The sequence below is a fragment of the Pelophylax lessonae genome, assembly GCF_965119305.1.
Source record: "Pelophylax lessonae genome assembly, chromosome: 6".
NCBI classification, from domain to species: domain Eukaryota; kingdom Metazoa; phylum Chordata; class Amphibia; order Anura; family Ranidae; genus Pelophylax; species Pelophylax lessonae.
The window spans coordinates 169,292,422-169,305,422 of record NC_138773.1 but is presented as its reverse complement, the minus strand read 5'-3'; the positions used below and the strand labels follow the sequence as shown (position 1 = coordinate 169,305,422).

Sequence of the window (13,001 nt, the reverse complement as noted above, 5' to 3'; positions counted from 1 at the left end):
GAAAACATTCTGGCCACACCTTAGGGGCAGTCGCAGAGGGTATATCCTCTCTCTCTCTGCTACAGCAAATCAGTTTTTTTCTGTCTAGTTAGGAGTAAGGACCTAGATGCCTTGCTAGGATCTTCGGTCCTGGCAGGATTTTTTTCTTAGAAAGATTTTTTAGACAGCTTTTTTCTCCAGTGTTCCTGTGAGATCTTCAAGCAAGAAAGCTGGAACTGGGCGACGGGCTGGATGTTGGGATCCAGTGGTCACCCCAGTTCAGCCTACAAGCGCGTGCAGGCCATAGCTCCATGCTGGGTCGGCCGCGACATAGTCCCACTGGACGGGGACTGACCCTGCGAGTTGAACGTCTCGCTTAAACGCCAATGACCATGAGTCACGGCGTCCGTATTGGTCGACAGCCCTCCCACTCCAGTGGAGAGGGGTACTGTCAGGAGTTGGCGCCCGCCTGGTTCCGGTATGGTGAGTAGTATGTTCCCCCTTTTCCCCTGACGGGTCTTGTGGTGAATGCGGGCCCCTCTCTGTAATGGTGGGTCTCCCCTCTATCCTATAACATGTCACAGATCCCCCTATTGGAGTGTGATTTTTGTGAACAAGAAACCAGGAGGCTTGGTTTGGGAGCTGACAATCTAATTGCAAAAATGTTTGAATGATTGTAGTCAGAGGCAGTATAGAACATGACTGTGATAGTATAAGGTATCCTACCTGTCAGAAGCCACAGGGCGATGTCTATACATGATACTGCATTCCGGATCATATTCCTCCAGCTAAGCAGGTGCCTCCCGACGGCCACGGACCGCATACGGCCCGCCAGGGTCCGGTACCGCCGGCCACACTGATCACCATGAGGGTGAAGGTTTGTGAGGCCGAGTTACTCCCGCAGACATGCCGTTATTCTGTACAGGCCGCCGCCATTGTCTGGTAGATCGTACGAGGCCGCCATTTTGGCGAAGCCTCGTGTCTCCAGCATGGGGGCGGCCATGTTTGAGATGACCCAAACACCTCGTGGAGCTAGGGGAGGCGCCGGAAGGCGTACAGAGGGGCGGAGCCGCCTCCTTTTTTCCCGGGAAGCCAGCCAAAAGACTTCCATTCTGTTCTAGACAGCGCTGAGACAAAGTGCATTTGAAAACTCTGAGCATCAAGTGGTGAGCCCTGGGGTCTATCTCTCTCTCTCTCGCTTTGTAGGGGTCCCTAAGCAGGTAGCACTGAGGGGCTTTGTGGCGCTGGGAGTCTGGAACAAAAAAAAAAAAAAAAGTTTTATTTTTTGGCAAATTGATTTTTTCCGGGTAGTATCTGGAATTATTATGGACCCTGCCACACAGGTACCCCCACCTGTTTCCCTCGAGGGGGCCGCGGGACCCGCCAGTGCACAGAGTATGGATGCATTTACAGCAGTTTTGGAGTCTTTGGTGGCTCGGGTGGAGACGGCCTGTCAGGAACGGGGGTCAAGAAAGCGACCCCCGCCTACCCCTATATCATCTGATACTTCAGATTCAGATTCTGAGATGGTCATTGCAGCTGCAGGTCCCTCTGCAGGTGCTGTTGTCTCAGGTAAAGTTCCCTCAGACAGTGACAAGACGTTCATGCTTCCGCCATAATTCAGGAAGAAGCATTGGTGGACGCGCTAGTTGTGGCGGTTCGGGAAACCTTAAGACTTGAGGTTTTACCGGCAGAGGCAACTGAAATAGAGATTCCCTTTGGTACTAGCAAACCCACCAAGACGGTGAAGGTTTTTCCTTTACCCAAGTGTTTTGGTAATAAGATTAAAGAGGAATGGGAGCATTCTAAGCGTACCTTTACTATTTCCAAGCGCATTGCTAGACGCTATCCGTTTGAGGAATCCCTCATTAAGAAATGGACGGTACCACCAGTGATGGACCCACCTATTTCCAGACTGAATAAAGCCACGGTTATTCCAGTGGAGGACGCTTCGACCTTTAAGGATCCGGTGGATCGGAAGGTAGAAGCGGAGTCCCGCACTATCTTTTCCCTGATAGGGTCAGCCTTAAGACCAGTAATTGTCATTGGTCTAGTTTCTCAGACATTAACGGAATGGGCGAGATTGGTGCGCCAGGACCTGAAGGGGAAAGATATCCCCCAGGCAACATCTGATTTGATGGAACAGTTTATACAAGGGCTACAGTTTGTCTGTGACGCAGCCTTGGATGCTACCCCCCTATTAGGGCATGCATCTATGTCAGCGGTAATCCTCAGACGTGTGCTGTGGTTAAAATGCTGGTCAGCGGACCTAGGTTCCAAAAAGACCTTGGCGAATCTCCCCTTTCAAGGAATCGCCTATTTGGGGCCACCCTAGATGAGATCATTAAGGATGCCACTGGGGGCAAAAGCACTTTTTTGCCACAGGCTGCTAAAGCTAAAGGACCTCGTAACAAGCGGGGACCTTTCTTTACCGCCCATAAAGGGTTCGTTCGCTCTGCTGGAGCAAGCGGGAAGGGCAAAACTCCTCCAGGAGGGTTCAAGAAGGGCTGGTCGGACAAACAAAAGACCGACTCAGCCAAACCTGAAGCAAAGGATTACACAGCCTGAAGGTGCGCCCCCACCCGGCTTGAGGGTGGGGGGACGTCTTCATCGGTATTCAGAGCATTAGATCGAGCATCGACCACTGCTACTGGTGCGATTCTTCCCTTCCAGCATTTAAGCACTACAGGGAGCGGTAGTTACCGTTCCCTGAACAGATCATTTTCTTTACCTTTTCCAAAGATTAGCCTCAGTTCCCCACAAGAATCGGATCCGGTTGAACAGACAGACCAAGGAGCCTCTAGCCGGGTGACTTTGGTCTCTAATGTTCAACCAGGAGAAATCACCACTCCTGATAGGAATCAGGTGTCTGATAAATGTGTGGGAACAGAGAACGATCAGACTTTGTCGGATTGCCGGGGCCAGATAGCTCTAGGGCAGCCTGGTTCGGATCCAGTCAGCTCCATTTGTACTGGAAATTCTAGGCTAGCCTCGTCAAGCCGGTCTGGCCGACTTGGACATGCTAGTCGCGAACGCTCCTTGGGAACTTCTTCTCAGGGAGTGTCTGCGGTCTCAAGGACCGATCTTCCATTGTGCTTTACAGTCGCTGGGTTCAATGGCCTGGCCATTGAGACCCAGGTACTGAAGGACAGAGGGTTGTCAGCTTCAGTTATTCCTACGCTAATTAAGGCAAGGAAAGAGACTTTCAGCAAGGTCTATTATCGCACATGGAAGACGTATATCGCGTGGTGCGAATCTTTAGGATTTCCTCCACGTACCTATTCGTCCTCCACGTACCTATTCGGTGACCCGAATATTGACCTTTCTGCAAAAGGGGGTTGAGCAGAAACTAGCCTTGAGCACCATCAAGGGTCAGGTTTCAGCGTTGGCAATCTTCTTTCAGAAGCCCTTGGCTACTCATTCCTTGGTGCGGAATTTCATCCAGGGGGTGCGGCACCTGGCTCCACCAGTCCGCGCGGCCTTACCGCCCTGGGATCTTAATTTGGTTTTGTCTGTTCTGCAGAAACCTCCCTTTGAAAACATCAGGGAGATTCCCTTTCTTGGTGGCTATCACTTCTGCACGCAGGGTGTCAGAACTGGCTGCATTGTCATGCCAGTCCCCGTATTTAGTGATTCATAGGGATAAGGTAGTTCTTCATCCTAAGCCATCCTTTCTTCCAAAGGTGGTTTCAGACTTTCATCTGAATGAAGATATTGTACTACCTTCCTTGTGTCCTCAGCCCAATCATCATCGGGAACATGCGTTGCATTCCTTGGATGTGGTTCGGGCAATCAGGGTATACCTGAAGGCTACGGAATCGTTCCGTAAGACGGATTCACTTTTTGTGATTCACTTTTTGTGATCACGGATGGCCCCAGAAAGGGGTTGCCTGCATCTGCCGCGACTATCTCCAAATGGATTAGACAGACGGTGGTACAGGCTTATTCTATTAAGGGTCGGAATCCTCCGTTCCCTGTTAAGGCGCAATCCACTCGAGCGCTCAGTACTTCCTGGGCCTTCCGCCATCAGGCGTCAGTGGTCCAGGTATGTAAGGCGGCCACCTGGTCGTCGGTACATACCTTTACAAAATTTTATAAGATTGATGTGATGGCATCGGCGGATGCCTCATTTGGCCGCAAGGTTTTGCAGGCCGCAATTTGAGGAGACCGGTGGTCTACCTCGAGGGTTTTTTTCTGTTGAAAACTTCTAGTTGGCACCGATTGGGCCTTCTAGATTGGATTTGATTTCCATTTTCCCACCCCCTCATTTGTGGTACTGCTTTGGGACGTCCCGAGTTGTGTTGAATCAACGAGGACTACGTCTGTCAATGAGCGACAGAGAAAAATGGATTTTTGTAAAATCTTACCGTAAAATCCTTTTCTCTTAAGCTCATTGACAGACGTAGTACCCGCCCCTCTGTTTTTGAGTTGGGTTGGGTTAAATTCTCTAAACACTGCTTTGTGACATAACTGATTTGCTGTGGCAGAGAGAGAGAGGATATACCCTCTGGGACTGCCCCTAAGGTGTGGCCAGAATGTTTTCTTTCCTGTCTAGTCCTACTCCTGTAGAGGGCAGCATAACCCGAGTTGTGTTGAATCAACGAGGACTACGTCTGTCAATGAGCTTAAGAGAAAAGGATTTTACGGTAAGATTTTACAAAAATCCATTTTTATACAGTATCCTTTTTGTACAGATTTTTTCCCTCATATTAAGTAATTGTAGTCAAAAAATTGTGTTTTCAGCCAAACGTTTTTATTTTTTAACAGAAAGGGCCTTTCTCGCTCTAAGCTCAGGCTGATGGACTTGACATCATGGGTGATCATTCCTTTCCTCATTGGCAGCATTGGAATCTATAGTCTGTTTAAAGTCCTACAGAAGCTACGTAGCAGTGCTTATGTCCAGGATGCCGTGGTCGTTATCACAGGTGCCACCTCTGGCCTAGGAAAAGGTAAACATGTGAACTGGGATTTTATAGCTTGCTCTGGGCCGTTTGGGGGTTAAAAATTATTTCTAATGTTCTTTTAAATGCAAGCAGGATGGACCTTTAAAGCATGCTGCATGTTTCCATTTACACAAGCCCAAGAAGAGAGAAGATAACGAAGAGAAAAAGCGTAAACTGCCGCACACCATCACAGAGCTGATGCAAAACAGATACTTTAAAGGGTAAATCCACTTTCCTGGGGAAAAAAAAATAGCAACGAAGAAACAATGTAACATATATAATTGCGACACAAATCATATTGTTATTAAAAATTACCTTTCCTTTTCAATCTGCAGCTGTTACAATTTTGTGCAAATGCAATGCAATATGGCTACCTGGAGCTGTTCTGTACACAGCTCAATTATGTACAAACATAATTTCCTGCTTGTGATTTGGCTCACCAATTTTTCCAGAAGTCTGCCTAAGATACAAGCCAGACTTCGGGCATCCCCTGCAACAAAAATATAATTTTTAGTGAGATACTCCCAATCGGAACACGTCTAAAGGGATGCAGGCCCAGCAGCTTTTCTCATTAGTGCCCTGCAACTGCCACAGCTGGTTGATAATTATAAAACCACTCCCAGTAGACCCACTCAGCACAGGAGAACATAAAACCACTCCCAGTAGACCCACTCAGCACAGGAGAACAGAAGAACAAACCTTAATTTCTTCGGAATACCAAAAGTTTGGAATCTGCAACAAAGTTTGTTAAATTTCATGTAATGTAAATGGATCACCCAGAGGGAAATGTGTTTTTTTTCACAACAAAAGTGGAGTTGTGCTTTAATATGTTCAGTCAGGAGAGCAGTACGGGACAAGCTATTGACGCATTTCACACTCCAATCATGTTCTTATTCATAACCGAGAGAGTATCCGGAGCACAGATCGATAGATATAGATATATAGATGTATATATACACACACAGTATCTCACATAAGTGAGTACACATTGTTGTAAATATTTTATTATATCTTTTCATGTGACAACACTGAAGAAATTACACTTTGCTACAATGTGCAAAAGTGGAGTTAAGCTTTAAATGATTGTGCCAAGATGGTCGGCAGGAGGGGGTTAAGAGCTTAAATTGACACAGAGCTTAAATATATATATATATATATATACACACACACTATCTCTCAAAAATGAGTACACTCCTCACATGTTTGTAAATATTTTATTATATCTTTTCATGTGACAACACTGAAGAAATTACACTTTGCTACAATATAAAGTAGTGAGTGTACAGCTTGTATAACAGTGTAAATTTGCTGTTCCATCAAAATAACTCAACACACAGCCATTAATGTCTAAACCGCTGGCAACAAAAGTGAGTACACCCTTAAAAATGTCCAAATTGGGCCCAAAGTGTCAATATTTTGTGTGGCCACCATTATTTTCCAGCACTGCCTCAACCCTCTTGGGCATGGAGTTCACCAGAGCTTTACAGTTTGCCACTGGAGTCCTCTTCCACTCCTCCATGAGAACATCACGGAGCTGGTGGATGTTAGAGATCTTGCGCTCCTCCACCTTCCGTTTGAGGATGCCCCACAGATGCTCAATAGGGCTTTGGTCTGGAGACATGCTTGGCCAGCCCATCACCTTCACTCTCGGCTTCTTTAGCAAGGCAGTGGTCGTCTTGGAGGTGTGTTTGGGGTCATTATCATGTTCTCCAAATGGAGGGGGATCATGCTCTGCTTCAGTATTTTACAGTACATGTTGGCATTCATGGTTCCCTCAATGAACTGTAGCTCCCCAGTGCTGACAGCACTCATGTAGCCCCAGACAATGACACTCCCACCACCATGCTTGAATCTAGGCAAGACACACTTGTCTTTGTACTCCTCACCTGAGTGCTGCCACACATGCTTGACACCATCTGAACCAAATAAGTTACTAAGACTAGAGAATCAATCAGGGGACTCACTTCTGAACTGAAGCTTTATCCCCAAGCAGGAGCGCCCATTAATCTTTTTTCTCCAGTATATTGGTCAAATTACAATCGTTAACTTTATGGGGGTAACGCAGTTTCGGCTAAAGTTAGTGTGTAGAAATGCCAGGGAAATGCAGCTTTAAAAATGTATGGCTTCATGATGAAAAGTATGAGAGGTGGCTGGAGAAAGATCAGGACCCGGGATGTGCTAAATGTACACTGTGTGTTCTAAAACATTTGACATTTCGAACATGGGAGAGGCAGCGCTGTCTAGCCACGCTAAAGGTGCAAAGCACCAGTCTGCAGCTGTATGCTTGACAGCTTCCAATCCGATCGCTGGCTTTTTCACCCGTGCGCCTGAAGTGACACCGGCTCCCAGCTGCTGCAGCGGTGCTTCCATCTCATCCACTGTAAAACAAGGGACCGTTTTGAGTCACGCTGTATCCAGAAACGAAACCCTAACTGCAGAGGTACTGTACACTACAAAGCTTGTCATTTATTTTAGTAAAAATATGCTGTGACATGGATTTTCTTCTTATTTAACATGTATACATAGACATTTCATGAAACATTATGTCATGAATATTTACATGGAGTCATGGAATTTTATTGGCAAAAATGTGTATGAACCCTGCACCTAAGACCTTGTAACACTAATGAGTCACATGACACTGGGGAGGGAAAATGGATAATTGGGCCCAATTTGGACATTTTAACGTAGGGGTGTACTCACTTTTGTTGCCAGTGGTTTAGACATTAATGGCTGTGTGTTGAGTTATTTTGAGTGGACAGCAAATTTACACTGTTATACAAGCTGTACACTTTCTACTTTACATTGTACCAAAGTGTCATTTCTTCAGTATTCTCACATGAAAAGATATCATATAAATAAAAAAATATTGACAAAAATGTGAGGAGTGTACTCACTTTTCTGAGATACTGTATGTATGTGTGTGTATATATGTGTATGTGTATATATATATATATATGTGTGTGTGTGTGTGTGTGTGTGTGTGTGTGTATGTATGTGTGTATATATATATATATATATATATATATATATATATATATATATGTGTGTGTGTATATATATATATATAGTGTGATATATAATATATCTCTATCCACAGCTTGACGCCTGTGTCGATTTAAGCTCTTTACCCCCCTCCTGCCAACCATCTTGGCACAATCATTTAAAGCTTAACTCCACTTTTGTTGAAAAAAAAATTTCCCTCTGGGTGATCCATTTACATGCATTTTTAACAAACTTTGTTGCAAAGTCCTACCTTTTGGTATTCTGAAGAAATCCAGGTTTGTTCCTCTGTTCTCCTGTGCTGAGTGGGTGTAATGGGAGTGGTTTCATAATTATCAACAAACTGTGGCAGTTGCAGGGCACTATTGAGAAAAGCTGCTGGGCCTGCATCCCTTTTAGACATGTTCTTATTGGAAGTATCTCACCAGAAATGACATTTTTGTTGCAGAGGATGCCAGAAATCTGATTTGTATCTTAGGCAGAGCCGATCACCCATGCGGGAAATGTTTCTGGGGTGTGGTCAGTACACATTCTGATTACAAAACAGCTCCAGGTAGCCATATTGCATTGCATTTTCAGAAAATTACAACAGCTGCAGATTGAAAAGGAAAGGTCATTTTTAATAACATTCAATCACAATATGATTTGTGTCGCAATTGTATACGCTATATCTTCTTTTTTTTTTTTTTTTTTTTTGCTATTTTTTTTTTTTTTTTTTTCCACCTCGAGTGGGTCTACCCTTTAAAATCATCAATTGGTAAGCTGACACACCAAAATATACTTGTGATCTACAAAAAAATGAGCATAAAAAAGGTGTGTGTGTATGTATATAGAAAAACAATCCCAAACTAAATTAACAAAATTGAATACAAAAATAGCAAGAATAAATACTGTAAGACAAAAACATTACTACCCATTAAGGCCCCTTTCACATGGGGCGGACTCCACTAGCTCAACTGAGCAGGTGGATGACAGGACAGTCTCTGCTTACTGTTCAGAGACGGACCCGTAAGAGTTCTGCGCTCCTATGGGGAGATCCGATGAAAACGCACAGCATGTCCTTTTTCATCCGACCCGCTGGACGGAAGATGAACGTATCGCCATCCATCTGTTTTAAGTGGATCTTGTCGGATCGGATGACAGACGGGTGTCAGCGACACATCTCCGGTAACACCTGCCTCTCCATGGAGGAGAATGGGTGGCCCAATCAGGTCCGCTGGAAAAACGGACAGGCGGACCTGATCGGTCCGATTGTATGTGTGAAAGGGGCCTAATGCAGTATTCCCATCTATGGGTACAACCTTACTGCTGCAAGTGACTAATACCACCCAATAAGAATTTTTGTTTAGGAAAAAAAATCGGCAATCAAAAAAGATGAATAAAAATGTAGGGTATACATCACTCAAGTTAGTGGGCTAGCAAAGATTTAACTACCTCAATACTGGGCACTTAAACCCCCTTCCTTCCCAGACCAATTTTCAGCTTTTAGCTCTGTTACATTTTGAATGACAATTGCGCGGTCATGCAACACTGCACCTAAACCAAATTTGTGTCATTTTTTTTCCCCACAAATAGAGCTTTCTTTCGGTGGTATTTGATCACCGCCAAGTTTTTTTTCTTTTTTGGTGCACATAAAAAAAGACGGAAAAGTTTGAAAAAAAAAAAAAGTTTTTTTGTTTTTAGGTTATAAAATTTTGTAAATAGATACGTTTTTTTTTTTCCTGCACTGATGAGCACTGATAGGTAGCACTGATGGGCACTGATATGTTGCACTGATAGATAGCACTGATATGTGGCACTGATAGATAGCACTGATATGCAGCATTGGTGGGCACTGATAGGTGGCACTGATGGGCGGCACAGATAGGCACTGATGGGCGGCACTGATGTACACTGATAGGCAGCACTGGTGGGAAATAATGGGCACTGGTGGGCGGCACTGATAGATGGCAATAATGGGCACTGGTGGGCAGCACTGATGGCATTGGTGGGCAGCACTGATAGGGAGGGCACAACTGGCAGGCTCTCTGAGCCCTGTTTGCCATCCCTGGTGGCCATGGTGGGCATCCCTGGTGGTCATGGGTGGGCATCCCTGGTGGCTCTAGTGGCACCCCCAGCTCCCAGGGCTGCACTGGTAATCAATGTTCTGATTACCAGCACAGACCCCCCCCCCCTTGTGATCAGTGCGTAATTAGAAATACTCACTGATCCCCCCCCCCAGCTGCAGTATCGATCCTCTCTTCTTCTCCTCACTGACAGGATCTGTCAGGAGGAGAAGAGATGATACGCTCAGATGTGAATGGATCATTTGTCTTTAACCACCTCGCACCCAGCCACTGTACATATACGGCCGGGTGGGAGTCTCGTCCTTCTGATCGGACGTTCCGGAAACGTCCTTCAGAAGGAGCGAGATCGCGCCGCCGCGGGCACGCGCAGCGGCGCGATCTCGATGTGCCTGTGTCCTTCAGAGAGGAGTGTTTTTACGAGCTGAAAAACGCTCAGGTGTGGCCAGGGCCAAATACATAAAATGACATGAAGAAACAGGAGGAAGAATAAAGGGGATATCCTCATAGGAGGGAAGAACACCACCAATCACCTATAAAAATGGCTGATTCATGGTTCAATCCATGTGGGATCTTCAAATGAAAAAACTTCCCTCTTACCTAAAAGGCGAAACAAATCCCCCTCCTCTTTTGGGAGGTTTAATTTTCTCTGATTTGCACTCCTACCGCTGTTATGTCGACTGCATGGTTTTTGTTAGTGGCAGGCAACATTAGTAGACAGATTTTTATCAATACTGTACTATATAGGTATTCATAAAAGTGACCTCTCAATTGCCTGGTGGGCAATAATGGGCACTGGTGGGCGGCATCCAACATATTGTATGTGGCATATCTTGTAGGTAATAACATACAACATAACTGGTGCTACAATTAAAGAATGAGTCAATTTTATGTTCCTTGTCGTTTGAATAATGAATGATGTTACCCCTCAACATGTGTGTACAAGGACAGCTAGAGCTACCACTGTGATAGTTGCCGTTGAAGAGGATCCATGTGGTAGACTGTACCTCCTATTGGATTTAAAAAAAAAAAACTGGGGGATAAAGAATGCCCCAATGTAGGAGCCCTTCTAGGGACGGACAATATTAATCCCGTCCTTGAGAAGCTCAGCAGGTGTCTGATCCTCAAAAAAAATCGGCAAATGTCTGACGCTTTTTCTGATCTCGCCAAATTCCAGACGGTATGTCGTTGAAAGGGTTTATTCGCTATTAACTTTTAGGTATTTTTGTACTATCAGTGACCTTGAGGATTTGGCTCAGGAGAGATACATTGATAATAGCAAAGATGGATTTTTGAAATCTATTCATTATGGCTCCACTTCAAGGGCAACTATCTCTGTGGTAGCTCTAGTTGTCCTTGTACACGTTGAGGGGTGACATCATTTATTGTTATTTAAAAGACAAGGTACATAAAATTGACTCGTTCTTTGTCATTGCCTGCAATAATATATGTGGGGCGCACAACTAGGCAATCGAGAGACCGCTTTTATGAACACCTATATAGTATTGAATAAAAATTTGTCTACTAATGTCGCCCACCACTCTCAACAACAACCATTCAGCGGTAGGAGGCCAAATTGTATAGAAAATTCTATCTGCCAAAGGAGGAGGGCATGTGTTTCGCCTTTTTATAGAAGAGGGAATTTTCTGGATTTATTTGAAGACTCCTATCCCACATGTAATAATAAACGACAAGTTGACCAGCGCTATGGACTGTGGAATATGGGGAGAGTGTAATTTAAGAAAAAAGGTGTAAGCTGCCACCAATCAACCCTTATGTGTAAGGGTGACAGTGAGAAATTTGAGATGTGACGATTGGTATCGGTGCTACCTTAAAGTGATTAAATGATAAAGTGCCACACACTGGCGTGAGTGAAGTTATCAGTGAGAAAATAATAATAAACAATAAAAAAATTATATAAATCTCAGAGTGTTACCATATACCGTGGGTGAAAACTCAGTGAGAAATTCGGTGCGTGATAAACAAATATATGTGTTTAAGCAACCAATATGAGAATATCCAAACTCACAGCCAAAATAAATGTGGTGGTGTGTAAGAATCACAAAACCTAAATACTGTGAGGGGATGTGGAACTCTTCTCCTTCCCACTATCACAGGGATATTTACCAGGCCACAAATGCCTGATGTATGTGCCACAAAAATTATGTGATTTAACAGAAAAAGTGAAATTACTGCTGTGTAAAATCCAAACTCAACAAAGAGCAGAGCCGCTCAGGTGTCAGTTCAATGGGTGGTGCTGGTCAGATCCGCCGTCCAAGCAATGAAGAATCCAAGAAAGTAGACCGCACTCAGAAAAAGTAAGATGAAAACAATCAAAACTCCTTTATTCTTCTTCGGTACAGCAGACAGACAGTACAATGCACATAACAGACGTGCCGGGTTAACGCGTTTCACGAATTAGATCGCTTACTCATAACCATACACTGTGGAGCTGTGGAAGCCGACGTACATTTGTAGGTAAACCAAAAAAAAATTCACGGGACATAGGAGCCCAGACGAAATCGAATTTTTAGATGTCTCCTTGAGTCATTCGGGTGACAGAATGTCTCCAATTTATATAGGAAACCATTGTCAGGCAACAGCCTGTTACATGCGAAATCTAGCCAACCAATGCATACACTGAAAGGCATACCGGTTGGGCAGTTCTTGAGATTGCGCCGAATATGCAAGAATATTGCGGATTTCAAAAAAGAATCCCTTTCTTTACGATCTAGATTCCTTGCTAGAGGATATCCGCAATGGATGATCAACAGAGCATATGTTATGGCCCTTAATAGAGATCGAACTGATCTCCTGAATAAACAACCATGTTCCAACACAAATAATACTCTAAATAAATTTGTTAATCAGAAATCTAAAGCCAGCAATAAATATAGACACAACCACACTTCGTTTACCCACATGAAAAACTCTAAACCCATGCTCTCTATTACGTTGTCTCTCCCGTATAGTTTAGAATTTCACAAAGTCAAAACAATTATTCAGAAACATC

General features: G+C 44.4%; 1 protein-coding gene and 1 long non-coding RNA gene across 3 annotated transcripts in view; one reads left to right on the top strand and one right to left on the bottom strand.

Moving 5' to 3' along the window:
* Window positions 1-13,001, bottom strand: part of LOC309558193 — a 1,089,490-nt gene that overhangs the window by 743,896 nt on the left and 332,593 nt on the right. The gene's annotated exons all lie outside the window — the stretch shown is intronic.
* Window positions 1-13,001, top strand: part of DHRS7B (dehydrogenase/reductase 7B) — a 93,423-nt gene that overhangs the window by 19,332 nt on the left and 61,090 nt on the right. For both annotated transcript variants that reach the window (XM_082261205.1, XM_082261206.1), the window contains exon 2: window positions 4,747-4,928. In XM_082261205.1, the coding sequence (XP_082117331.1) occupies window positions 4,747-4,928 (182 nt within the window). The remainder of the gene's footprint in view (window positions 1-4,746; window positions 4,929-13,001) is intronic.